This window comes from Halichoerus grypus, chromosome 3 (assembly GCF_964656455.1).
Source record: "Halichoerus grypus chromosome 3, mHalGry1.hap1.1, whole genome shotgun sequence".
Classification (NCBI taxonomy): Eukaryota; Metazoa; Chordata; class Mammalia; order Carnivora; family Phocidae; genus Halichoerus; species Halichoerus grypus.
The window spans coordinates 61,193,618-61,220,816 of record NC_135714.1 but is presented as its reverse complement, the minus strand read 5'-3'; the positions used below and the strand labels follow the sequence as shown (position 1 = coordinate 61,220,816).

At 41.1% G+C, this 27,199-nt stretch overlaps 2 protein-coding genes across 14 annotated transcripts in view; one reads left to right on the top strand and one right to left on the bottom strand.

Moving 5' to 3' along the window:
* CCNI (cyclin I) overlaps positions 1 to 9,474 on the top strand; it is a 33,067-nt gene extending 23,593 nt beyond the window's left edge. For all 3 annotated transcript variants that reach the window (XM_078068819.1, XM_036122764.2, XM_078068818.1), the window contains 4 exons: positions 706 to 780; positions 936 to 1,076; positions 1,348 to 1,578; positions 7,913 to 9,474. In XM_078068819.1, coding sequence (XP_077924945.1) covers positions 706 to 780; positions 936 to 1,076; positions 1,348 to 1,578; positions 7,913 to 8,362 — 897 coding nt within the window. In that variant the 3' untranslated portion in view covers positions 8,363 to 9,474. The remainder of the gene's footprint in view (positions 1 to 705; positions 781 to 935; positions 1,077 to 1,347; positions 1,579 to 7,912) is intronic.
* A 5,065-nt stretch (positions 9,475 to 14,539) lies between these two features.
* Positions 14,540 to 27,199, bottom strand: part of SEPTIN11 (septin 11) — an 88,253-nt gene continuing 75,593 nt past the window's right edge. Inside the window, exons 8-11 of one of the 11 annotated variants that reach the window (XR_013446392.1) lie at positions 24,653 to 24,785; positions 23,141 to 23,328; positions 17,330 to 19,688; positions 14,540 to 15,369 (exon numbers count right to left, since the gene is read on the bottom strand). Coding sequence is in view for 9 of the 11 variants with exons in the window: in XM_078068809.1 (XP_077924935.1) it covers positions 17,373 to 17,397; positions 23,141 to 23,328; positions 24,653 to 24,785 (346 nt within the window). In the remaining 2 variants the exon portion in view is untranslated. Of the gene's footprint in view, positions 15,370 to 15,828; positions 19,689 to 23,140; positions 23,329 to 24,652; positions 24,786 to 27,199 lie in introns of those variants that run through there. The other 10 variants (XR_013446393.1, XM_078068809.1, XM_078068810.1 and 7 more) reach the window with 10 other exon arrangements.

Sequence of the window (27,199 nt, the reverse complement as noted above, 5' to 3'; positions counted from 1 at the left end):
TTCTAACAGTGAGGTAGAAAGTAGTCCTACCTTATCTTAGATAAGGAAAACAGGCAAATTCAAGCCTTCCTATGCATGTCAAACCGTTTAGAAAGTTTTTTCCTCCTACTAATTGATGATGAATTTAAGAGCCTTTCTTTCTCACCATGGAACTTGAATATATACTTGTTTTTGTGAACACTTAATTAGAAAATTTCTACTCCCCCGCTAACACCCTATAGTTTTTTTAAAGCATCTGGAATAGGTTTATAGTCTTTTTTATTTTATATTGTCTCTTTCTCTTTAATTCCCCTAACATCTAGTATGGTAGTATTACTGATATGACAGATAAAGAGAGTAAAACTAGCTTACAAAACACACACATGTACAAATAGATTTTTAATTTTTGGAATTTTATTTATTAAGTAAATTGTCTTCTAAGAGTAAGTTCTTCTCTGCTAGATAGATATTTAACTTTGGCTAACTAGCATTGGTTGAACTTTTAACTATATAATATCTTAGTATTTTCATAGAATATAATTATGGCTAGGGTTGTGAAGTTAAAAGTTAGCCCTGGTCTTAGAAAGCAATAGGTGGGAATCAGATTAATTATTCCTTAGAATTTTGTGCATACTTGTCTGACGTGCATATCTAGTTTTTAAAAATAAACTCTTTTAACTTTCTAAAAACCACTGATGTTGCTTTTTTCCCTCTTCAAAATTATAGGCCCATCCAAAATACTTGAGTTGTATTGCAATCAGCTGTTTTTTCCTAGCTGCCAAGACTGTTGAGGAGGATGAGGTAAATATTCTCCTTTAAAAATTAGTTACATCTCTTTCTTGAAAATTTCTCTCCATTTATTTACTTGCTTTCTGTTTACCAGAACAAAAACTGAAAATTAGTTTATTTTTTTTCTCTCCTCTTCACTCTGCCCCGTTCCGCTTTGTTTTGGACAGAGAATTCCAGTACTGAAGGTGTTGGCAAGAGACAGTTTCTGTGGATGTTCTTCATCTGAAATTCTGAGGATGGAGAGGATTATTCTGGATAAGTTGAATTGGGATCTTCACACAGCTACACCATTGGATTTTCTTCACATTGTAAATACACCTAATGTCTCTTAGTTTTCTCTTAGTTTTCTGTGGGAATATGTAGTCTTAGTAACTTAGGAAAGTAGAGTGCCCACTCATTTGTTGTGACTTTTAGAAAAAGAAAAATTAGAAATTAGGATATTATCCTGTGTCAGATTTCATGAAGCTAAAATTACAAACTTAAGAAATTGAGTAATACCTGAGGTTACATCAATTTCTGTATATAATTTACCTAAAACTTTAAGTAAAACTAGTATGATGTTCTTGTGGTTTTTTTCAGTTCCATGCCATTGCAGTGTCAACTAGGCCTCAGTTACTTTTCAGTTTGCCCAAACTGAGCCCCTCTCAACATTTGGCAGTCCTCACCAAGCAGCTCCTTCACTGTATGGCCTGCAACCAACTTCTGCAATTCAAAGGATCCATGCTTGCTCTGGCCATGGTCAGTTTGGAAATGGAGAAACTTATTCCTGACTGGCTTCCTCTTACCATTGAACTGCTTCAGAAAGCACAGGTAGGTGTCAGTCAGAGTAAGTGTCCATTTTAAGTTCGTCTCTTACTGGGATACGTACATGATTATAAAACTAAGAGACAATCTAATCTTGTAATGGCAAACCACTTTGAAGAGGAGACAAGAGTAAAGTAATAGACACTTTAAACTTATGGGCTAGGTGAACTTTTTTCTCTTATAAAAGCTTAGTATTTTCTTGCTTCTTTTCAACCCTTCTTCTAGGTTACTTAAAATCTTTTTTTTAAGAATCTTGAAAAATTAGTAAGATTCTCTATAATACATTGTCCTTTTGTTTTGTATGAAGAACCTTCCTAGCTACATTTGTAGGTTTCATCATAGTACTTCTTTCTATATTTCTACTATTTGCTTTTTAGACCAGCAAATAATTTATTGTTGGCTAGGAAGTGAAGTATTTGTACTAGACTTTGGCAAGTAGAAGCCATCTTTCTGAAAGAGGTTTTGTCCTGGTAGTTCCTATTATTGCCTAAGATTTTTCCATCACTTCTCTCTGCAAATTGGCATAAAATGTTATAGGCCAGTTAAATTTTTTATCAATTATCTATATAAAATGCAGGAGTTTCAGTGGAGAAAATTCTCATTCAAATGGAAAGTTAGTAAAGGTGCTATATGTTAGCAACTACTTTGGATAAGCTTATTGGTTCTATTCATGTCACCAAATAGAATTTAAAAGTTTACATCTGGGGGGGAAATCGGAGGGGGAGAAGAACCATGAGAGACGATGGACTCTGAAAAACAAACTGAGGGTTCTAGAGGGGAGGTGGGTGGGAGGATGGGTTAGCCTGGTGATGGGTATTGAGGAGGGCACGTTCTGCATGGAGCACTGGGTGTTATGAACAAACAATGAATCATGGAACAGTATATCTAAAACTAATGATGTAATGTATGGGGATTAACATAACAATAAAAAAAATTAAAAAAAAAAAGTTTACATCTGCTGCAGACCATAGTCCTCTGCCAAATGAGTCCATAAAAGACTTACGGATCTACTTTCCCTTTATATGTCCCTATTTATTCTTATTTGATGAAGTTACTCTGATTTATGTTATCGGATTTTATTTAGAGAAAAGACTTAAATTCTGAGCTTAAGTAATTACATTTTATAATAAAAAAGAGCTGCAGTTATCGAACTTACAAAACTTAGAATACTATAAAAGAAAAACAGAACAATACTTGAATTTGATGTGTTATAAGATATGTCATAGATATGAACTGTAAAAGTTAGCAGACATTTAAGTACCTCAGTACTACCTCTCAGCTCTGAGAATTTCAGACCCTAGTCTGTGAGCAGAGAAGGATTGAGGGTCTTTTCATAAAAACGTTGATGATCAGAGCAATATATTAGCTAGAGGCCCATTCCTCTTCTGTGTGCTTTGTTCCACTGGTTTTAGCGTGGCTCGGCTTGCTCTACATCCCCGGGACAGGCATAGGATGTTGGTGGTAACACAGGCTGTTTCTCCTTTACAAGGGAGACATTTTCTTTTAATAGCATATCTTAGATTGTTATAATTGAGAAGTATTTCCATTGAAATAAATGCTATAGTGGAAATAATTCTAGGAGATAGTTGCTGTTTAGTGAGGATTTTTAGAAATTATTATAAACCACCATATAACAATAGTGTGGCACAGGAAATATACTTTCCTACCTACAGTGTTGTTAAGTGAAATTGAATGTTAATCATTTACATTAGACTGTGGAAGTAGGAGAAGGGATATTAATAGAAAACCTCTGCATTTCGTTTCCCATTTTTTTATTGGAACAATTGACATGTTTAAATGCTCTGACTTGGTCTCTGTGCCTATTCCCAAAGCCAGTACAGAGAAAATTTGCTATATGAAGTGTTACTGTCACAAAGAAAGGACAGACTTTGAAGCATAAATAATAAGACTGTTGTAAATAGAATTTGTATTCTGTAGCTTTGAGAGCTTGTTCTCCACTAAAAAAATACTAGAGGATATGCTTATTCTCTTTCATGAGTCTTCTGGTGTTTTGGTGCTGTAAGAAGAATGTTCATTGAAATTTGTTCCTTCTTATTGAAGGAGTATTACAGACTTAGAATTTGAAGGAATCTTCTTAGAAATCATTTCATTCAACTCCTTTATTTTAAACCTGCAGTTCAGGGAACTTGGGACTTTCTCAAAGACAACCAGGACTGCTTAGTAGAGAACCAGTGCTTTCCCATATACACCTTAAAGATTTAGTTTGGTGGTTTTCAGAGTTTCTTTTAGAACTAGAATCCTTCCCTTGACTCCAGCAAAACCTTATACACACACAATCCCAGAATATAAAGTTAGAAAAGTAATACTCTCTAATACGTATTTGGGGCAGAGACCTGTTGGGTGCAGTCAATCCACATGGCCTCTTCCCTTCTGCAAGCTGTTTGGACATAGTTTGAAAACCAGTGTTCAGTTCTCTTATACGAATAGTTATGGTCCACAAACATTTATTGAAAAATCTATGATCTAGGCACTGGGGAATACAGTGATTGTAAAAAATGAAAAAAGGCCTCTGCCCCATGTGGTATTCAAATTATAATGGAGAAGAGAGTTAAAAACAACACCACAGACTTTGGGACTTGTTCTTAACAGTTCTCTAAAATCAACTGGGACTGATAGCCAATATATGTGGCCCAAACCTGATGGATCCTGAGTCTTTAAGGCTCAGTGATGTCTCTGCTGTAAGTTCACCTGTGTTTAGGTGGGAATACCAGGTCTAATATCTTGTAGTTAGATGTGTGATAAGGCCATCAAATATTCCTCCTGGATTCTCGGTTCTAGTACAGGAAATTTTTGCAACGTATTGGTGAGATCATGCCATAATTACTTCTGCCATGTTTGCCCGTGTCCTTGTTTGAGAGGACTACCAGTGTCCATCAGAGACGTGCCATGCTGTAAGGGGGCCGCTCTCACTGGCTCTGCCTTTGTTCGCTTGGGACTGCAGACCAAGTACAGCGAGGGTTCCTGGTTTGAAAGGCAAGCCTTCCTCCTAGTCGCCTACCCCTGTTCTCTTAGCTCCATGCTAACTGTTGGTCACCTTTCTGGGATGGCTCCCCTCTTTCTCTTATCCCTTCTTTCCTTGCTTGACATCTGTAGCTATACTCACATCCTTCTTTCTGACTAATGTGACCCACCTTGAGAATCTCAGGATATTAACTCTACTGACTAAGTGTGGTCATTTCCCTAGTCCCTAGGCTAGACAGTCGTCAGAGCAGATGTTCTTGGCCGTGGTGTAGTTTAAAGCCAGAGTGGAGACTTAGAGAAGCAGGCCATCCCCACCAGGGTCTCCCAGTTCTTGAGGGTGCCTCAGGTCAGACTGCTGCAGCAGGTATTTTCAGTGCTTCGTGCTGCTTGCCTTACCTGGGGCCATCTGAACCTGTCATGTATGTCCTGCTCTCCTGTGCCCCCTTCATCAGTAACCCATCTGCATGTCTGCCCTGCAAACTTCCCGTGCTTCCTGTTCCACCTTCCTTGGTGAGCTGCATTACAGTGGTGTTTGTTTTTCTACACCAATAATGGTAACCATTATTTGAAATTTGAGGAGATAGTCATGAAAAGTAACAATAAATGTCCTCTGAACATCCCGCAATTAGAATGAGTTCGTTTTAAATCTTTTGATAACAGTTTCATTAGAGGACTTTTGTCTGGTGTCTGAAGTTGTAGTAATTCCAGTTTAGGTGCTTGTTCTCTTTCCTCCACTGGATCTCAACAAGGGTCACACTCGATTTGTTTACTTAGAACAAATTCAGGTAGTAGATTAGAAGGAATTTCTTTTGATGTGTTATTTTGGACAAAAGACTTAGTTGGATGGAAATAGAGTTCATATAGATGGTGTTGGTTTGATAATGTCTTTCTTGCCCTGTCATTTTCTAAACTAGAGTTGACTCTTCAACAGCACGGGTTTGAACTGCACCGCAGTACACGACTGCAAATGTGTTTTCTCTTCCTTATGGTTTCCTTAATAACATTTTCTTTTCTCTAGCTTTCTTGTAAGTATATAATACATATAACATACAAAATATCTGTTAATTGACTGTTACTGGTTATTAATGAAGTTTTTGGGGAGTTGAAAATGAGATGCAGATTTTCGACTGTGGGAGTTAGCACCCCTAAATGCCCCGTGTTGTTCAGGATCAGCTGTATAACTTCCTGTTCCCTTTTCGCACAGAGAAAGATTATAGTGGCATAGTCTTCCTTTTACTTGAAATGTATGTCTTTTTTCAAACCAGTACCATCTGTGTGAACTCTACTTTGTAGAATTCTGCTGTGGCATTATGCCCAGTGACCAAGGCATGAGAATATCACAATATTCTAATATTTTACTTTTCTAGGCCCCCAAGTATTAGTCATTTGCTAAGGAACAGTTTGTTAGAGTAGGTGCTTTTCAGAAATAATTTTTATACTCTAGCCTTTTTTTCGCTTCCCAATTTCTGTCTTTCACTTCTCTGACCTCCCTTTTACAAGCTTCTTGAAGTATTGACAAGGGTACCTATCTCCTGAAAGAGCTTTAAAGCCCTGTCCCTCTTCTGTGTTTTTTGTTTCCTTGTTTTTAGCATGGCTCAGCTTGTTCTGCATCCCTGGGACATGATAAGCCCTCGCCTACAGTTGTAAGCTTAATAGTTGGGGACTATCTTTAAGTATTATGAATTCTTTTAAGGGAAAAAATAAATTCTAAGACTAGCTAGTAGTATTTTACCCTTAGGGTGTTATCTAGTGTCTTTCAAACAAGGAAAAAAATTAGTGAACCAAATGGTAGAAATTAAAAATGGTCATTTCATTTTTGTGTATTGTTTCTGACAATTTTAGGCATTTTAACATTTGTTCTGTGATGATAACATCTGCCTTTCATTCTTCTTTCCACTGATACTTTCCTGGGTAACAAGTAATGAATATTTTTAGAGATAAAAACAGTCTTGTGACCGGATGTGTTCGTTGTTCTTGCAGATCATGCTATTTTCCTTTATTTTCTCTGTGGTATTGCAAACAGTCATGTTGTGTACTGTAGGTTGTATGGGTATGAATAAGATGTGGTTAAGAAATGTCTAAAAATACTTATAAAATACACAAGACTGGAAAGTGGACTGGATAGTTAATAGTCTAAGTAGGCTTCCTGGAGATGGCGGCATTTAGCCAGACCTGGCCGGAATAGGTTATACAATTTCAACAGGTAGAAATAGGATGAGCAGGGATAGAGTAAGAAAGGGCAAGATTTGCACAGAATAGAGAGAGCAGGCCTGTTTGGCAGAAATGGAGAGCACAGTTTGGGATATGCCAGGAAATAAGGCTGAAAAAGGTTGGGGTCAGATTGTGAAGAGCCTTATACCAAGCTAAGGAGGTTAGCTTATTTCTGGTAGGCACTGGGGTGCAGCTAAAATATTTGAATAGGGGAGAAATGTGTTGCTAGGGAAAGTAGGACAGAGAGACTGTCCACAGGGAGGATTTTGAAAGCCTTTCATGTGTAGTCGTTGTGCTAGAAAAGAAACTTAAGGAATAAAGATGAATACGATACAATGCCTGCCTTTTGGGGGCTTATAGTCTATAAAGGAAAAGCTAAATGGTTAAGTAGATTATTTTAATACAATGTGGTGTATGATGACAGGTTGAAATAGAAACAGATGACCCTGGAGTTTGGGTGTGGGGGCCAGGGAGAGTCAGGGGTGGCTTCAGACAGAATACCTAAACTATCCTGAAGGATAAGAAGGAATTAGTGAAACCTCCAAATTAAACAAAAACATTTCTTGTTAATGTTATCAAGCTTGCTGATTTCTACAAAAATATTATTTATCAAAAGTTCTCATTTGCTATTTTAAAAACAAAATAGTTAAATTGTTTTAAATTCTTAGCCAAATCATTGTCCCCATCCCTTAAATTTTTTCATGGCTCTGGTTTTTTCCCTAAATTCTTAATTTTGTGTTTATCTGTCCTGTGTCTTCGTGAAGAGAATAGAAGAGGCAAAGAGGGTGAGGTGAAGGGTCTTTGAAGGGTCTTCTAGACAGAGGGAACAGACTGAACAAAAGTAGATGTTGGATATATACAGTGAACAAAAGAGAATAGTTTGTTTTCATGAAGATGTTCAGCATATATTTGCAAATACAGAACTTAAGTTCCAAAGAGTCTGACATTAGAAGTACAGATTTGGACACATTTCCTAAGAAGATGATGGGTAGGCTGGAGGGATCGATGAATTTCAGATAGACTGTGTGGGGAGAGAAAAGAAAGCTGGGGAGCACAGAGGGCACAGGGAGGGAAAGTGGCCAGCGAAATGACAGAGTAGTCTGTATTAATTAAATGATCGACTCTGGTTTTTTTCCTCCGGGCCCAGATGGAGAGCTCCCAACTGATCCACTGTCGGGAGCTTGTGGTGCACCACCTTTCTTCTCTGCAGTCTTCCCTGCCTCTAAATTCCGTTTACGTCTACCGTCCCCTCAAGCACACCCTGGTGACCTGTGACAAAGGAGTGTTCAGATTACATCCCTCCTCTGTCGCAGGCCCAGATTTAGATTTCTCCAAGGACAACAGCAAACCGGAAGTGCCAGTCAGAGGTGCGGCAGCCTTCTGCCATCAGCCCCCAGCTGCCCGTGGGTGCAAGCATACCTCTGCTAAACGCAAAGTAGAGGAGATGGAAGTGGATGACTTCTATGATGGACTCAAACGGCTCTATAATGAAGATAATGCTTCGGAAAATGTGGGTTCTGTATGTGGCACTGATTTATCAAGGCAAGAGGGACATGCTTCCCCTTGTCCACCTTTGCAGCCAGTTTCTGTCATGTAGCTTCCAGTGCAAACTAAGGTAGACTACTCTGGGAATGGGAACATGGGAAAACCAGGAAAGGCTATATACAGGTGTATACCTTAGCAGGCCAATTTGAAGTGAGCCAGAGAAAAAGCCCGTTTACTTGTGTGGCAAATTAGAATCAACATCATTTAAGCATTTAAAGACCAAAAGTGTGAAATTCAAAAGATCCAAATTTTTTTTAAAGTAAAAAAATATCTTGTAGTGTTTGTCAGTTCCATCCTTTTCTCTGCTAAAATGTAATGGAGATTGACCCATCTCAGATTCATATGCAGTGTTTTTTTAAAGTTCCAAAATTCATAGCTGGCACACACCCTGTCTCCAGCATCCTGATTTAATTTTCCTCGTTTTTGCTTGCTTCTTTAGTGAATACTTAATGAACTTTATGCATGTGGATCTATAGCCTGACTTCCACTGATTAGGAAACCCTCAAAATCATTTTTTAGCGATTTAGTGAATAAATTATTTGTGTGACAGCCATGTTTAATCCAGGATTCAAATTAATCCGAAAAGGGTACTTCAGAATTGCCCCATATGAATGAGAGGTGGTAATAGAAAAAGGACTGGCATTACCACATTGATTTTGTGTTTGTCTCATTTCAATTCTTGGAGGTTGGAAACAAAATTATTGTTTTCATTTTTGTTTATCTTAAATTGGAACTTGAAAGTGGCATGTAATTAGGATACTCTTAGATTTGTTGAAAGCATTTTTGACTTTTGTATAAAAGAATTTGTGATAAATATATCCAGGTGCTCACCAAAGAAACATGTAACAACTAAGGTTTTGGTTTTTTTGTTTTGTTTTTGGTAACTGATCAGTTTTCACTCATTTATAATCAGTAGGAGAGACTGTCTAGATGTTGGGGCAGCTCTATGATTGGGGTCTGTAACGTGTAATAACTGAATTCAGTACCCTAGATTTATGTTAAGCTATTAGTATTTTCTTGATGCAAGTTATTCACCCTCCCTGTATTTCTCTTAATGACTTCTGGATCCTGAGCTCCCTGTGCAGTCTGAAGAAGGTATTGCAGTCAGAACCATGGACTGATGATAAAAGCCTCTGGTAGCAATAAAAGTTGTCCTTAACCTTTGTTATCTTTAACTTTTTTCTGCTTGCAAAGTGGCACAAATTCCTGATTGCTAGACACTGGTATTTCAACTACAGAAATGATAAAAATCCCAAATATATGCCCAAAGAAAATAAAACATGAAAAGGGGATTTAAGTGTGACTGAGGAATGTAGGTTTTGACGTAAGAGTTTTTCTTGTGTGTCCTTTTCTCACCTTCCAAATCGTAACTTTTCATCTGGTGGAACAGTTTGTGAGCGCATGCCAGTCTTTGCATCACATCACAAACTGTTCCAAGATTTGGGAACGAACTTTATGGGTAATTGGTGTCTCCTGATGCTTAGCCTTTCATTCCATGAAGCCTCCACAAAGGCAAGGGAATAAACTTGATGATTGGGCATAAATTATTCTCTGATCTTCCATTTTAACAGAAAAAGTGCATCCTCTGACTCTTGAAGATGAACTTTAGTGAAGCAGCTAAATATTTTTCATTCAAAGTTACCTGTGGAGAACTGAATATCTTCTTTTCTACAGATGATTTATTAGTGTGTGGGGGGAGGGAAGCACTGAGTGCTCCCAAGTGCCAATAAAAATAAAACCGATTTGTTGGAAATGTTCCTGACACAGCCTTTGGCTTGAAGGAAGCCAGCTAGAGCTTAGCTCTTCACTCGGCCCGGCTGAGGAGACTGAGCTTAATGTTTCCGCCGTTGAGGGAATTAAGACATTGGTGTCTGCTCCCTAAGTAGCAGCATTTCTTTTCTCCTGTTTGTTAGAAACAACATGTATGTGTGTCTTCTGTACTCTACATACCTGGATTTTCAAGCTTCCTAATTTACTCTTTCTGGAGTTCCTGAAATAAAGTCAGTCATGCTTGAGCATTACTGCCCAGAGCACCACAGTGGCCTTTCACTTAACGATGTGATTAAGCTGCTGACTCTTGGCTAACATGGTGAAGAGCTTATCGTCATCCTTAAGGTAGTTTGTACATTTTCAGCTGGAAAGGGAAGGAAGATACTGTGCCATCTGCTCTCACAACCATCCTGAAAGATCGTATCCCTGGTCTGCATTAGCAAGTTGAGGGTTAGAGAATTGTCTAATGCCACATAGCTAAGAATTTTTACCCCGTTATATTTGCTAATGTGAAGTGTTGTCTAACAACTGTTAATTCTGAAGCCTCCAAAATTCTAGAAATTAGCCTTTAAGTTGTTAATAAGAGGAGGTCTCCTATCTATGCTCCATATTAATGTTTTGAGCTTTGGCCACTAGATGGTGCTTCTAGGAAAATAAAGCATCTTTTTAAGTTTCTAGGAAAAATTGAATTACTTAGGCTTACTGTATGAGAATGAGCATTTGAACACTTGTCTTTTGTGGCCAAACGTTAACATCATTTGCAGGTACAAATTCACATCATTTAAGGCACAGGCGACCTGTGTATCTGGGACTCAGGGAAAATGAGCAAGATCTGCTGAGGTACAGGGCAGATTGTGTCCAGATAGGTCTCATACCAAACACAAAAACAGAACCAGTTTTACAAAACTAATCCTAATTTTTCTGAGTTGTCTAGTCCTGCAACATAACCTAGAAATGCAATTGAGAAGATTAGTTTCCAAGTCCCCAAACCTTGCTGCTTTCAGTTTGAGTTGGATTTGACCTAATTCATTCAGACAGAAAAGATGAAGTACAGGCGTAAACAGCATGGGTTGTATCAAGGAATTAAAAGCTTTCACTCCTCGTAATGAGGAGCTTAGTGGTTTTTATGATATACTATTATGCCTAAGACCCATGGGTAGGACAAAGACCTCCCTCTTGCCATCTCTGGATTATTGAAAAGGCGTAATAAGAGGTAACCAAGGATGTCTTACCAGAGAAATTTGGGAAAAGCTCACAACTTGTTTTTTTAGTTCTCAGGAGCTTCTGAGTTAAGGATAAAATGGGAAAAACTGCTCCCGTTCTCTTGACTGTAAAGTACAATCTTCCTAGTGTGTCAAATGCTAGAATTGTTGATCTTACTGTATTACACAACAATAGGGTAGTAGAAAAGTACAGGCCCAGTGAACTGGTTTCTCATTTCTCAGAAAATGTTTTGTGGGCAAAGACACTCTAGAATGAAGGGCAACCTTAAGCAAGCAACCACTGAAAAGCAATTTGGGCAAGGTGGGAGGAGAGGGCTTTTACTTTTCAGAATACAATCTGTCTTTAGCAATTTAGCGTAGAATGGGCTTACCTTTTTTGCTCCAAAAATTTGCTGTGTTCATGAGGTAGTGTTTGGCTACATCCCCAGCATCTAATGTAGGCCTGGTACAGTATAGAGAATGAAGTATTTGGAAAGGGGGAGAGGCAGAGGGTGGGGAAGGTGGATGGATGGATGTAAATAAAGGGCAAGGAGAGCTAGAACAGCACCTTCACAGTTCTGAAAGCATTGTACAGAGAATGCTTGGTTAAGCCGAACTCTACTCTACTCTAGCATGTTATTCTGCGCTCCCTTCCCTATACACACTTGTGTGTCTGGGTGGGTGGGGGCGGGGAACAGGGACCAACCTCATTATAACAGCCTCTGCCACCTCTGATCTAAGCGCTGTAGTTTTGAAAGAAAGTTTCCACAGTGGAGCCAAAATGCCATTCCACTCACAGCACTGCAGGTAAGTGGTTGGGGGTAGACGTGAGATCTCCATTGTGCCTCACTGTTCCACTGGCCACCGAGAGGTCTCGCTTGTGTGCAGCTACTTGTTAGACTAGGAAGCTGCAAAGGGAGGTGAGTGGATACGAAGGCTCACAATTAGTCTTTTCAAATTAAGACATTAAATCCCTTCACCGGCCAGGGGAGAGTTTCAGCTACTTGCTAGAAACTGATCTGAAAGCCAGATGGTGTCCATCACAAGGGCGAAATGCCATGGTCCCTAGGACTCAAGTACAAGGATCTTCAAAGTGATCCACACTGACATCACTGTCAGTCTCCAGGGTGGAAAGAGGACAATCATCTGCAAAGCAAAAGGTTTGGTGTAGAAACATCATTTAAATACAGTGAAAATTATGTACTGAGTTTTTCAGATATCCACAACTGTTCACTTATCAGCTGGGCCAATAGGCAAAAACCATCATTCACTAAGAAGGAAGTTTCATGTTACAGATACAGTTGATGGGGAGAAAACTCCGGCCAAGCACATTGGGAAGATGACCTGATTTTTTTCTGCCCCACCAGCTCAGCAGATACTGATTCAGAAGACCTCTCCTTTATACACGTGCTGTGCCAACCTCAAGGAGACCGACTAGACTAGACTTGTCGCAAGGCAATAAGGCAGTCTATTTCTGAAATCCAGTAATACTTTTTTAAAAGACTGAATGAAAAATAAAAGGCCCATTACCCATGGAAACGGGTTCAGATGACTCAGTTCTTGCTTTTCTTTTCCACAATCTAGCTTGGGATAAGCAAATCATTACTATTGATGATAATTAGCCCTGGGATGGTTTCACAGCTCTTAGTTGGTCAGCCAGGAGAACTCCGAGAACCGATCAGTTTTATCAACACTTGAGAAAAGGAACCACCCGAAGTAAAATGCCAAACCTTAACGGGGAGGACAGTGCACTTGACCGGTGGTGTCTGTGATCGGCTTTCCCTGGGTAGTTGAACAGAGGTCAACCTACCTACAGTAACCCGTTCCCCCACACTTCCTCCAACCTGGCCAAAATGGGAGAATAAAAGGGAATAGCAACAATACACATTTCTCTAAAGAAAAAAAAGTGCCTGGTTTGATTTTTAAATATTGCTCAAAACATGTCTTTACAACCTGATGCAGAATTTGTTTTTAAAATGAGTGATGGGGTTAAGTTCATATTAAAATACTAAAAATTAATCCAATTATTGTACTTAGTGCTTACAGTGGTTTCACACAGAAGGGTGTTTGTGTTTGACTTACAAAACATACCTCAGGCTCTGGCGTCAGTTAGGAGTTGGTACCCACCCCGTCCGCCCCCAAGCCACCGGTGACGGCACTAGCAGACTTGGACCTTTACCCATTATAATGTAATGTGGAAGGGATGGCTCTTGACGCTTCTCTTTTGAGCATTTAATGGCTCAGATGAACCTGACTTTATTGCATTTAATTACAGTATCTTTCTAAGAAAGAAAGCCTCTTGCCAGCAGAGCTCATCCAATTGCTCTAAATGACCTCTTTCCAAGAAGCAAGTGACTCAAGAGGCAGGGACTGTTGCTTCATCATTTCACCTTTCAACGGAAGCAGATGTTACCATTCTCAAACAGACGGGAACACTCCTAAGGATCTCTACCAAACACAACCCATGCCACCAATAGTATTTTTATGGTCTTCCTAATATGAGGTTGAAAAATGATGGAAAGAAGCAAAGACTATCAACAAGTAATGAAATTATAAAGTAACTTAAAATGCATGTTCATGCTCTAAAATAGAACTGAATTTGAATGAAAGTCATCCCTTGATTATGAAAACTGCCCCTAAGAGGTGACTGCTAATAAAGTTAACAATAGCCCTGCGTTGATCCAGTCCCTCACAAATGGGTCAACATTAAAAATCACAGCCTCAATTGCCAGAAGTGTGTGTGTTTGTACGTTGGGTGTATTTTAAGTGAATTCCAGCAAATTTATTTTTCACAGACATGGTAGAGAAAGCCACCCGGGTAACTGAGAAGACAATGTGGAGCAGACCCATTGTAATGATGCTATTGTCTGGGACAGGTTATATACTTTCCTGGGGTTTGTTCCCATGGTCCGGGATATAAAAACTCTGGAAACAAGGTAAAGCACAGCCTCCAATAAATAAAAAGGCAGGGATGGGCCAGAAAGTTATTTTTAAGGTACCTTTAAGTATAAATTCAGTCCTAGAGGCAGAAAAGTCCTCTACCCAACACTGACACATTTTAAACATGATTAAGACTTATAAAGGTCAAAACCCCAGTGACGGCAGAGGGATTTTTTTGGTTGTATCTGAGATGAGGAGAGATTCTTAAACAGAATTCTGTGACTAAAACTTCACTTAAATTTCCTCTTGAACTTAAAACTGGCATAATTTTGATACCAAACTAAGTTTGAATAACCAATACATAAAACAGAACTGGCTAACTGGAAAAATTTTTTTTTCCCAAAACAGAATCCCAAACCCAAAACAACTTGTATAAGGGATGCAGGTCACAGAAAAAGAGTTAAATAAAACAACAATGGTTCCTGAATTTAAAGGAAGGATGCCCACTTCTCTCTCTCAAGAGGCGGATGGTCAGCTGAAAAATAAAAACATTGTATCAATAGAACACTCCAAATAAAAAAATTGTAGCCATCTCTGTTCATGCAATATCAAAAGTTAAAAAAAAAAATCCCAAACTCCAAAACAACCCATAAAAACTAACAAAAGGAAGGAGAATGTTGCCCAGATCTTATGACCTGATTGATGGTTGAGGGTCCTGATGGGGCTGTTCAGAATGTCACTCATGGGACAGAGAGGTCTGGAGTTAACATGAGATCGAGTTTGTGGACCCTGCAGGTGCTGACCACCTCAGAGTAGGGTATGTGCTGTCTTCAGTCCGTGAGTTCTCGGATTGGCAGCTTCAAGAACATGACAGCTAAGCAAGAGAATCCCAACACATGGCTACCTTGGGTCTTGGCCCAAGTTCTCTTTTTCACTCAATTTCCTTTTAAGCATTATTAAGTATTACTGTTTTTGGTAGTGAAAAGTCACCTTAGTAACCACTACGGGCAGTGGTTTGTAAACAGACATTGACAAATACAAACAGCAAGGCAGGAATTGACCCGGACTTTAAAAGAATAGGAGGCGATGGTGGAAATGAGGTAACTCTTCCCCAGCACGCGTGAACAGACACTCCTGCTCTTCTAATGCTCTATGTCCATTAGGGGGGAGTAGGGCTTGTCAACAGGATGGCTACATAAAGAAGAAGCTACAGAGGAGAAAAAAGAAAGATTCAGATTCAAATTTGATTCTTAAAGTTTAAAAAAAAAAAAAGAGCTTTTCTACAACAACTGGGGAAGAACAGCAGTGTGTCAGTTAGAGGGCTGACTTCCGTGAGCACAGCCAGGGGTGAGCAGCCAGAGGCCAGGCAAGAAGCGGCTACCTCCGCTGGGCCCAGGGGCAGCGCGGCGCCAGGGACAACAGTCGGGACAGGAGGGGGTGGGAATGGGGGAGAAAGGGAGGCAGAGACCACACGTGACGTACAGGACACCGCACGGCAAGGATCTCGGAGCAGGTGCTGCTGCCCGCATGGGAGCATTTGAAATCCCCCAGACAAGGCAGGAAAGCATGAGACTCTTTCATTCCTATTTCTTTTATCCAATACAAGAATCACGTGTACATATGCATACCAAACAGTGACTAAAAAGAACTCACAAGAGGGCACACATTGTTTGGGTAAAAATATATTTTCCCCCACGTTGTGTCTTGGCACTAGTGATATATGCATAGATTACCTGCCCACCGCTCTCTACCTTAACAGACACCAAATTACTGAGCAAGGTGGCTACGTGATTACTTCCTCACTTGAAAAAATGATAGACTTCATATCAATACAATTATTTTAGTTTTTAAAAAAGACAAGTGTCTAACATGCAGCTTACATATATGACAATTCTGCATTAACACCAAAAGTAGATTACACAACACTTTTAGAAACACATTGGTTATTTTCAAACAGCAAAATGACAATGGTCTACAACTACAGTTTAAGGCATATCAGCATATTTTAAAATTAAGAAATAGACAAAGTTCTAATGCTGTTCACAGCTTTTCATTTATTTAAAAAATTCCCTTCATACCTACATACAATCTAGACTTTGTAGGTCATAATTTCCACTAAAGAGTCATCACATATGTATCCTGTCAGTGGAACCAAGACTTCTGGAAGCTGAGAATTGACAATTTCAGACACTTGCAAATGGCAAAGCAGAGGGATCTCAAAGGACGGTTTGGAAGGACCACACACACACAGTATGACATGGGTTGGTTAACAGCTGAAACCCAGATTCAACAGTCTGGATGTGAAACACTTAGGGGTAATGTCAAGAAAGTGAAGAAACCCAGTCCATTCGTTTGAGGTGCACAAGATATGAAGAATAAGTGTTATTGCTGGTGAGATTACAAAGCAGAGAAGGAAGATAATAAGTAACCTGTGCCCAATGTGACATTAAATGTTCCCCTGGTTGAGATCCCCTTTCTGGACAAAACTTTGACCAATTAATAAGGAGCCTAAGCTGGGAAAATATAGTCTCTAACTGCCAGTAAATTCTCGTAAATGCCTTTCTGTCATCCTACCGCACATACAACCGTTATAGGGACCTAAAATCCAGAAGCAATGGTCATTATTGTTGAACAGAAGATATGGGGAGAGGCCAGCTAGAACTGTCTGGCAAAAAAAAAAAAAAAAAAAAAGAGGTGTGTTCACTGCCAGCAGTTAGCAGGAAGGAAAGACCATTAAACCAAGATCAGCAAAAAATTAAGCAATCATAAAGGCAACCTAACATAAAAAATATTTCCCTCTTGGTTTTCTCCAAAGAAAGGTGGTAGTTTCTTATTCTAGCTTTACTCCATAGTCAGAACCAAGGACCCTCTGTAATATCCAGTGATGCCCACAAGGCTGTGTGGAATGTAGCCTGGGAACAATTTCTGACTCCCATATTGGTATCAAGGAAAAGTTGAATTTGTATTTATCGTGGGAAAGGTACAAATGTGGCTATTTTAAATATATTTAGTGTTTTCTTTTTTTCTTAATAAACAAAGTCTACTGAAACGAAAACCTCCCTACCTCCCTCCAAAAAAGGGGGGGGGGGAGAACCCATCTATCCCATTTGTTTCTCTAATTTTAAAAAGTCAGAAAGATCTCAAAGTTTTCTTACTACTGTACTTACATGCAAAGGCGAAAGCACATCCAATTAGATTTGAGGGTATCATTTATTCCGTGCAGAGCCAAGGACTACTGTGAAAAAAGGCACAGATACAGAAAGAAGAGAAGGGCAGCAACAACAAACCAAACAGGGCCAGGGAATGGGGGGTAGAAAAAGAGTTCAGAAGCAACATGTTAAAAAAAAAAAAAAGAGAGAGAGCTTCTAGAACTTTCTTTTGATTTTTTATTCCCTGACTCTCCATATGGTTTATTTTGTTGTGAAAATCTTCATGGGGGGAAAAAATCAATCAGTCAACAATCTTGGAATCAAAAAGTCAGCTGGATGCCTTTTGCAGCTAGGCTCACTGTCAAAAAGGCTTTAGTGATGCATTAAAAATGATAATTTTAAGTGACCGTTTTTGGAACTTACAAGTATATTTTCTGTTACAAGGCACAAAAATGCTCACACAAGCAGCAGTTGGAACAAGCATACAACACAAGTATTCAAGCTTTTGTCTGGTGCACAGCGTATGAGCAAATTCAGCCACGGTTAGAATTGGCATGCCGTCTAGTATTTGGCTGTTCCACAGCTAGCTCTGGACTAGAATCATTAAAAAACAAAACAAAACAAAAACATTAGTCCAGTAGCTCCTAAGCCTGTCTTTATACCACCACTGCGGCTTCCAGTTTGCAGGTTCTAGCCCAGCCTGGTTTGGCCTTCAGTGAAACAATCTTTACTTCACCTAATTAGGTCTACATCAGTTCATGGAAGACCATAACTTCTTTCCCCTAAAAGTATGGTTGAGGATGAAGAGAAGGGAAAAAAAGGAATCAACTAGAGACTTATTAAAAAAAAAAAAAAAAAAAAGGTATGTGTGTGTTGGTCAGGGAGATATAGTATATCCTGTCCTATTTACCTAACATATGACTAGTGAAGGCCAGGAGGAAGCGAGAGGTGGCGTTCATGAGAAATATTATTCTTTCAAGTAAGAAACAGGAGACTACAGAGTTAGAAGGTGGGAGGCTCTTGTTAGTAGAGGTGAGAAAAATCAAGAAGATGAAAGGATAAGCCTCACAAAGGAACAATACAGAAAAGAGATTAAATATGCCCCCTCCCACACAAATGTGGTATGGAGTCTGGGTCACGGCGTTTGGGCTGGCCCTAATCCTTGTTGATGGGGCGATGGGCTCGTAGCGCTAGTCGGGGTGAGGAAAAAGGTGAGAAGATTCCTTCAAGACAACTGGACTTGAAAGACTAGCTGTTCTATTTCTTCTTCCCTTTACTGCCATATACGAGAAGGAGACTATGCAAGGAAGCTGGATGTCAGCTGAACTTCTACCTTCTCCACTCATGGGTTTGTGTTATGTTCCTCCCCATTCCTACCTGAAACTGATGAGGTCCTCTCTCAGAATTGGGGCTGCAGATGATATACAGTTGATAACAAATTTTCTAGTTGAAATATTTCTGAAAATTTTCTCCTCATGATTATTGAAAAGCATTAGAGGTACTGATGTCCTAGAATCGGCCATTGCCCACGGAGAGTATGAAAGAATGCTTATTGTAAGCAGTAGGGAGGCTGTGGAAAGCCTGTCATCTTTAGTAGAGGATGCTTCTCTGAGGCCATGTTACCTGACCTGACCTTGAAGATCGCTGACTAGGACAGCGTCAAGGTTGTGCTGATAGAAGGGAACATAATCAGCTTTCTCATTACGGTCCAACTTGGCCAGGATTGGAGAGAGGGGGGTTCAGACACATTTTTAAAGCCGTAAGAGGGTACGGTCTGAGGAGACCCACAACACAGGTCAAATAATGTTATTATAATAATGAAAAATCCACGCAAATGCAAAAGTCCTAAAAAGCTGACCCACCATTCTGCCTACGTAGGAAGCTACCTTGGTTTGGGCCAGGTATGGAGAAGAGGCAGAGGGAATTCAGGGCCTCTGCCCCCATGGAGATGAGAAATCAAGAGAAACAAACTGTTGTCCTGGGTATTCGGGGCTATGGTTCAGTGGCTGAGGCGGTGAGTTCTCCCGACAGACGGACATGGAGCCACTGACCCTCCATCCCTCGGTCCAAAGCAACACAAGCCACAGGCCTGCTTCCTGCTGCCACTCCGAACAGGCATAAAAGGCCAATCATCTGCTTTCCAGAAACAAAGTCCAGCTGCACATAGCTTTTGGTGTTACTCTCTTGCTCTATCATTTTCCACTACCCAACAACAGTCAGCAAAATGAGTTAATAGTTACTGGTGTCTGGGGAAGGGTAAAAAAAAAATAAAATAAAATAAAACAAAAGGACACAGATGGCAGAGATACAATATTACTGCAAAAGCAGGTGAATGCGGGACCATCCTTGGCTTGCCAGGCTTTATGTGAAGCTTGCACTGCAAGTTAAAAAACAAAACAAAAAAGTTAGAAATAATAATAAATAAAAAAGAAAGGAAAATTAGGAGCGCCAGCACCAGCATTCGGTGATGGTGAATGCTCATGCAATGATGATGGAATTGACAGAAATTAAAACCACGAATCTGAGTAAGCTATTCTACATGACAAGCAAAAGCAAAATTTTAATACTGAATTAAAGAACACATGGTTAGTTTCCATTTGCATGTAATTTAGAATTTATGAGTGACTTCTTGAAACCACTCCATGTTATCGTGGAAGGGTTTACTGTTTGATGTTCATTTTCTCAAATAACATAAAACATTATCAGATTTGGGCATCACATCGGTGCTGAAGAAGAGCCGCATCTTTCCATTTCTGAGTGGCTGGAGTCAGAGAATAAATCTACAATAACGTCTTTGAACAGTTAGCTCGGGGACTGGAGTACAGTGGGCGGAGGACATGCTCTGACGTGCTTGCGAAGGGGCGCAGGCCCGTCACGCCGCCGTTCCGGCCGCCGCCGCGCGGGGGCGCCCCCTCGCTCAGGTGGAGTGCAACACCCCACCCGAGAGCCACACGCCTCACTTTAGGCGCGTCCGCACCATGCAACCTCATTCCTTAGCGAGGATCAAAAATAAAACATGAGCGGCTGACCGTATAAATTGTAGTTATCGGATGCCGGAGACCGTTTTAAAATGATGGATTTTAAGACCTCTCGGGATGGATGAAGCGTCACCACCCAGGCCTCCTGGCAACGGTGCAGAGTTTTCGCAAAGGCAGAACGCTGTCCCCTGAACATCTTATCCCGGGCAGGGCCGCACGGTGGCCGCCGTGAACAAGGACGGCACCCTGCCGGCCGGGGAGGCCAGGAGGCGGGGCTGGCTCGACTCTGCCTGTCACCTTAGGAAATGCTACGGGCTTTCAGGCCACTACGGGTCAAGAAGCATAAAGCCTTACCTACGTTAAAAAGGGAGCGTGTCATTAGAATAGAAAAACAGAATTTAAAACTATTAGAAACACTAAGTTCATTTTCCAGGCGGAAGCATAGCAAGTGCCTACATAAGCATATCTTTTTAGAACAATTTTCTCCCTGAAACAAAGCCAGCTCCTAAGGGGCACGTATGGTGACCCCGGCATCTCCTCCGGCTACCTGAAGAGGCCAAGAGTCTCCCATTTGTTTTCAAAGTGCTGCCTGGTGACTTTCTGTGTCATCTCTAGCCCAAACTCTCCCGGGGCCCTAAGGGGCAGGGGCGGGGGGGGGGCTCTTTAACTTTTCCACCTCAGCTCTGCGACTGGCAGTTGCTTTCAGTGTTCAAATGGGAAAGTTGTAGAAAAGGTTAAGAACCTACCAAAAAAATATGTGCCATTGTCAGGTACAAACCCTGGTCACTACTTGTGCACCAGATGAAGTCCAATTCTATTAATAATACATGAGTGTATAAATAAGGCTAAAATAGAATTTACACATACTTCATGTAAACATGAAAAGCATTATACACCGCTAAGGCCCAAGGTTGGGACGAAAATAACCTAAAATGATCAAAAGGGCAAGGAGAAACCTCCCTACCCGGGGAAGCCTGTCACTACATAGACTTTTGTCCAACGGAGGCACAGTGCGGATCAGCTCGTGGAACTTGTGTTGCTTAAAGGCACATCCAGGCAACGGGAAACATCCTCGGAACGTTGCTGGTCTTCTATAAACATCTTTAGTTCTAAAACATGTACCTTTATGCACATTAGTGCTTCAGGGTAAGAAAAACTTGACTTTGGGTTTCCTAAGCTGTGAGTCAGCAGCTTTTTCTGTGTCATCCATTCCTATGTATGTGGACCCGCGTGTGCGTGTACCCACTCACACATACACACACTCACACACCCACACACACACGCACACACACACATTTTTATCTTGGGTTAGTTAGGATCAACAAGGGTATGATGCCAAATGACTTCCCTTTCGTCTTCACTGGAAGAGTCACGAATCTCTTAGTCTCTGTGCGGGGAATGTCACCGGAGTGACAACTGCTCTCCCGACATGCACAGCGCTTTCTGGAACTGGATTATAATCCAGGCAGTTGTTATGCTCAGACTTAATCTGGCATAACTAAAGTTTCAGCCCTTGGAGTCCTTGATCCCTTGGGTCTGTACCAACCCCATTAAAATCACACCACACCTACACCAACTACTTTCCATTGCTTAGAAAATGTGCTTACTTCTTTGCTCTCTTGACACGTTTTCTGCCGTCTCAGAGCTTGAAAAGTCCAAGTTTGTTAGGTAGAATTTAAAACCTCTCCGTGCGTCCCCATAGTAGTGCACTGTGATTTCTGCCACAGGCAACGTGAGGAGACCGGGCAGGGGCGAGTGTGCGTGCTCACCCCCACCCCCTGTGATGGGTCTCAACTGTTGTGCAGATCCACACCGGTCTGTGCTACTCCGCAGGATTTAATTCTCTGCCTAGTTGACTACCAACAGCTTTACTGTTTACTTAATTGTCAGCTTTTCCCCTAAAACCCTGGCACCTGAGGGTAAAGAGTAAGGATCCTGAAACACATCCCGAACTGCCGTATCACTGCCCCGAGAGCACCCCACGCTCAACAGACGCAGGAGGGCAGCGCCCGCGGGCTTGCCATCCGGCCGCCACAAGGGTGTTCCTAGAAGGGACCGTACTGCGCACTGTGCTGTCAACCCTGCAGCGATTGTCCTAGCACTGCATTCTCTAGTCATTAAGGAGATCTGATGCAGCACTTCAAATCACGAGAGAATCTCAAGGCAGGCCCAACTCTCCCACTGGACTCAGGCGGCCACTACTGCAGTCGTGCTAGGAAGTGACTAACTGAAGAGCAGAACCTGACCCTTTGGCACATTAAATCAAGGCCATAGCTTAGAATATTCTTTTGTGTGCTCTGAGGATGGGTGGGGGTGTCTTAACAGAAAGGGTATTTTGATCCCATTTCCACAATGAAACGGTTCACCATCTCGTTGAATTTAGGGGGAAACTAGGTGGCCACTAGCAGTTTGTCCCAATCTTCCACTTTGGAGACAAGACTTTCCGTGACTGGCTGATCAAGCCTCGCAACACAGAAGAGAAAAATCTTAACAATCATCATTTTAGGATGCCCTTCGCCAAGAGTCATGAGGATTGTCTCCAGAGAGTAGTGAAGAGAAACAGACTGTCTTCTCCAGAGTCCTAGTGTTGGTGAAGAAGATGCCACTGGAGACGGCAGGTTCCTCCAGCCCTGATTGCTTGGTCGTGTGGTCAAGTTTTATAAATTAATGTTTGTGTACCCTTTACAAATACTTTAAAAACCTGTATCATCTTCCCTGCACTGTAGAGAAAAGACTTGCTTTTATCTTTCTGGTAACAGACCAGTTTCCAGTCTGTAAATGGGAAAAGTAGAAACATGCAAGAGGAATAAATTGTTAGAGGGCCCCGAAGCATGGGGGGACACCCGCTTACTTTTTCTTATCCTTGTCTTTCTTGGTTTGCTGGGCCCCAGACTGCTGTGCCTGGGACTGTAGGAGCTGAGCGGCTGCTTTCTTCTTCTGGAAACTGTTCACCTCCTCCTCCAGCTCCTTCTTCTTGTCTTCCACTTTCTTCTTCTCTTCTTGGTGTGTCCGCTTCAGGAGGTCAAACTTCTCATGGAGCTGGAGAGGAAAAGAGGAGGGCAAGCTGGGTGAAGGGAGGGGAAAGTTACTGCTGAAGGTCACGTGGATCCGTTCAAAATCAAAGCATGCTCCGTGCTGCCAAGCTGCGTCAGTCCCACAAGGGCAGCAGCATCTGGCAAAGCGCAGCCCGGGGAGCCCTACTACGTGCCTTTGAGACTTGGACGCCTTGGCGCTGAAGGGAATCCTGTTCATTCTTACTGACAATAAAATACATATTCATTGTAAGAAGCATAAAGAAGAAAAAAATTATCCATGCTCCTAATTGGCAATTTACCCGAGTGGTAAGAGTAGTTCTTTATTTCTGGTCCTTTTTCAAAATGTATAATATACATTTACTTACAGACACACGTGGTGACTACAGAGGATATAGGCTATTCAAAGAGTAAGAATCTGTTGGGAGGTTTCTCACAAATTTCTCGACAAATCAAATTTAGAAAGTTATCACGAGGCAGAAACAAAAGCAGGGAGGAGGGGAGGAAGGACAGAAAGAATTAAGAAAAAAACTCTTACTAGATAGTTTTAGATTTTTATCCAGCACCACTTGGTACTTATGGCCAACAACAAATAAAGATCAACTTTCCTTTCTCAGCAGCAAAACTCTATTGAGTGCTTAGCTATTTAAATAACCACTAAATTTCAGTAGTCTTTATAAGGATAAATCAAAAGGGAATGATGAGGAAATTATGTAGACAATTTGGAAATGTACAGAGCTATAGGTCAAGCCCTTGAGATACTCATTACCTAACATCAGAGACAAATAAATTACTCTCTCTCTCTCTCTCTGTCTCGATGGAATGAGTGCTATAGCAGAAATCCATGTCAACTTCTAGGAAGCAGTTAATGTGCCCTGGTCGTGGGCAATGACAGGCAGGCACGAGGACATGCCCGCAGAGGGCCCCTCCACCGTTTAGCTCACCGAGTTGGCTGACAGACTACAATAATAATAATAATGGTCCCAGAATCCCAAATCTTACATTGCAAGACTTACAAGTTGAGGAAATACGGAGCTACAGAGAACACGGGACCACACCTGGAGACCTAAGGTCTAGTTTTAGTTTCAGCTCTGCTACTTACTAGGTATGTGACTACAGAAATCATTTAACCTCCAGGCCTCTCAGTTTTATCATCTGTAAAATGGGGATAAGAATACCTAACCTGCTTTCCTTACCATGTTAGCCTGCTGCTCACGTGATAAGATACACGTAGAAAGTACTTAGGAGAGCATGAAGTTCTAGAAAATGTGACGTATTAATAACACACCTCGCTTATTTGTCTCTGCCTTGAAGGAAGACAGATGGCTTACCTCTTTCTCTGCCTCTTTAAGTTCAGCTTCTTTCTCCTTCACTCTCATCACAAACATTTGCCTCATTTCTTCTTCTTTCTTCTGAAGTTCTCCCAGAAATTCATTTCTTTTTGCTTCATAAGTCTCCTGAAGACTATTCAAAAGCCACAAACCAAGGATAGTGTTGTGAAGTTGAATAGGAAATCTCAGCTCATATAATTTCTACTCATTGCTTCCAAAAAAATAGATGAGGCTGCCACTTACTATGTTAAAGGACACATAAAATGGCACACCATCTTCTTTTTAGTTATGCAGGGATCAGAAAGACAAGCACATCGAGAACTGGGGATGAGTCAGTAGGCACGCGGTAACACTACAGGCATGTCTTACTGGCCACGCTTACCCTGTGTATCTTCACACAGGGAAAGCCTGGCTTGGGCTGGCCCGTATCTTCCAGATCAGCAAACAAGGCAGACACCAAGTAAGAGACTTTTAGGAGACGAAGTCAGCATAGCATAGGGAGAGAATGCAAAGGCACTGGAGCCACACGGGCCAGGGCCTGGACTCTGGCCACAGCAACTTACTGACCGATCTTGGGAAGGGCACAGTCCCTAAGCCTCAGTGTTCTCTGTCTAAGATGTGGACACAACAGCACTTACCTTCTAGGGACAGGACTGTGGGAGTTCCATGGGGGCAAAGTGAGGAGAGCATTCGACATACCCTCTGTGGCAAATACTACCCTTCCCCCATTCACCTCCCTGCAGTCCCCAATTCAGAAAATGGATTCAGTGAACCATCTAAAGAGACAGTGGTATATCTAAAGATATTATAGAAAATTGCTACTTCAAGTTATATTACCAACTGTAAATAGAGCAGGCAGGAGTTTTATTTTTATCTTAAACCCCAACCGCCTCCTGACTCTCTCCGGAACTTTGAGCCCAATATTTTAAATCAAATGCCAGACTCTGCTTTATCTCTAAGTCAGAACAAATACATTGACAGAAAAATTGCCTTTGGTAACACAACTTAAGAAAACACACCCCCATATCCACACCTACACAAACAGAGAAACACTGGCTGATATTTGATAAGGTGTTATTTCTATTTCTCCCTTGCAGTTTCCCTAGAACAAGACTTGTTACAGTAACATGGGTCTGCAGGATTATCCACCTTTACCCGTGGACTGAATTCACCCAAAGTGCTGACTCCAAACTGGAAAGCACGCGTGGATAACCCTGGCCACCATGCAGAGCCACCTCCCTGCATCCACACTTGTCCTTTTAGAAGGAGAAAAAGGACATTCAGGACATTTACAATGTATGTAAATAATTAGAAAGTGTATTCATTAGGATTGCTTATAATTCTGTAATCAACACTTTCATTGGTTGATTAAAAACATGTTCTCCTGGGGCGTCTGGGTGGCTCAATCAATTGGCTGTCTGACTCGACTTCGGCTCAGGTCATCAAGTCCCGAGTCAGGCTCTGCGCTGGGCATGGAGGCTGCTTAAGATTCTCTCCCTCTCGCTCTGCACTCCCCCTCCCCCCACTGCTCATGCGCACTCTCTCTCAAAGAAAAACAAACAAAAAAATGTTCTCCTGTCCTCAAGAATTTCAACACTACCTGTTAATGAACAATCAAGTACTTTGAGCTTCCAGAGTTTCATATTATCTTTTGAAACAAAAACAATTTTGGCCAATGTTGACATTGGCTAATATTAATAGCAGTACTTGGACTTGAAATTTAGTCTTAAATTATTGGCACAGAGATATAGAAATGTATTGATAGAACTAATTCATGAATTTGATCTTGCTTGTTAGCATCTAATGAACTCTTCTTCACCTTTATTTAGATCAGAACTGCCAAAAGCAGATGACCTGTCCCTGGTACAAAATTTTAAGGGAAACTTTATTTTATGATAATGAATACAACTGCCAACTTCTTTCTAACAAGAAGGGGAACACCTTTTACAGAAACACTGCCCAACATGTGTTCTGGAGATCACTAGTTTTAAGAGATCTTCAGAAGAGGGGTTCCTGAGGCAAGAGAGTAAAGGGAAAATGCTCTGTGAGGTCTCCTGTTGGGAGAGCCACAAGGCGCAGTGGCTCCCAAGCCCCGCAGCATGTCAGGATGGCCTGGGCATGTTTTATTGGACTTCTAAACAGTTTCCTAACCCCACTCCTGGAGCTGCTGATTCAGGATGGCAGGCAAAGACAAAATAATCTGTATTTTTAAAATGCTTCCAGGTGATTTGATGTAAGTCGTCTGCCAACCACTGCTTGTTTTAAATGCTCTAACAGTCCTTACGTACAAGAACCTGTTTATTAACTTAGAGCTCCCCAAAACCATTTAATCGCGGAAACTTTTTAAGTAACCCACAGAGAGAATTTAGGTAATTTAGGTAATGCTACCTAGAATATGAGAACCCTCACGATAACTCTGCCTTATGCAGTCCCAGCCACAACCTAGCTTATGCTCCGGTTTCTGGAGATATGTTTTCAAACTATGGGTCATGACCCAAGTGAGGGTCTTAACCAATATGTTAAATGAAAAAGTTTAACAGAATAGGA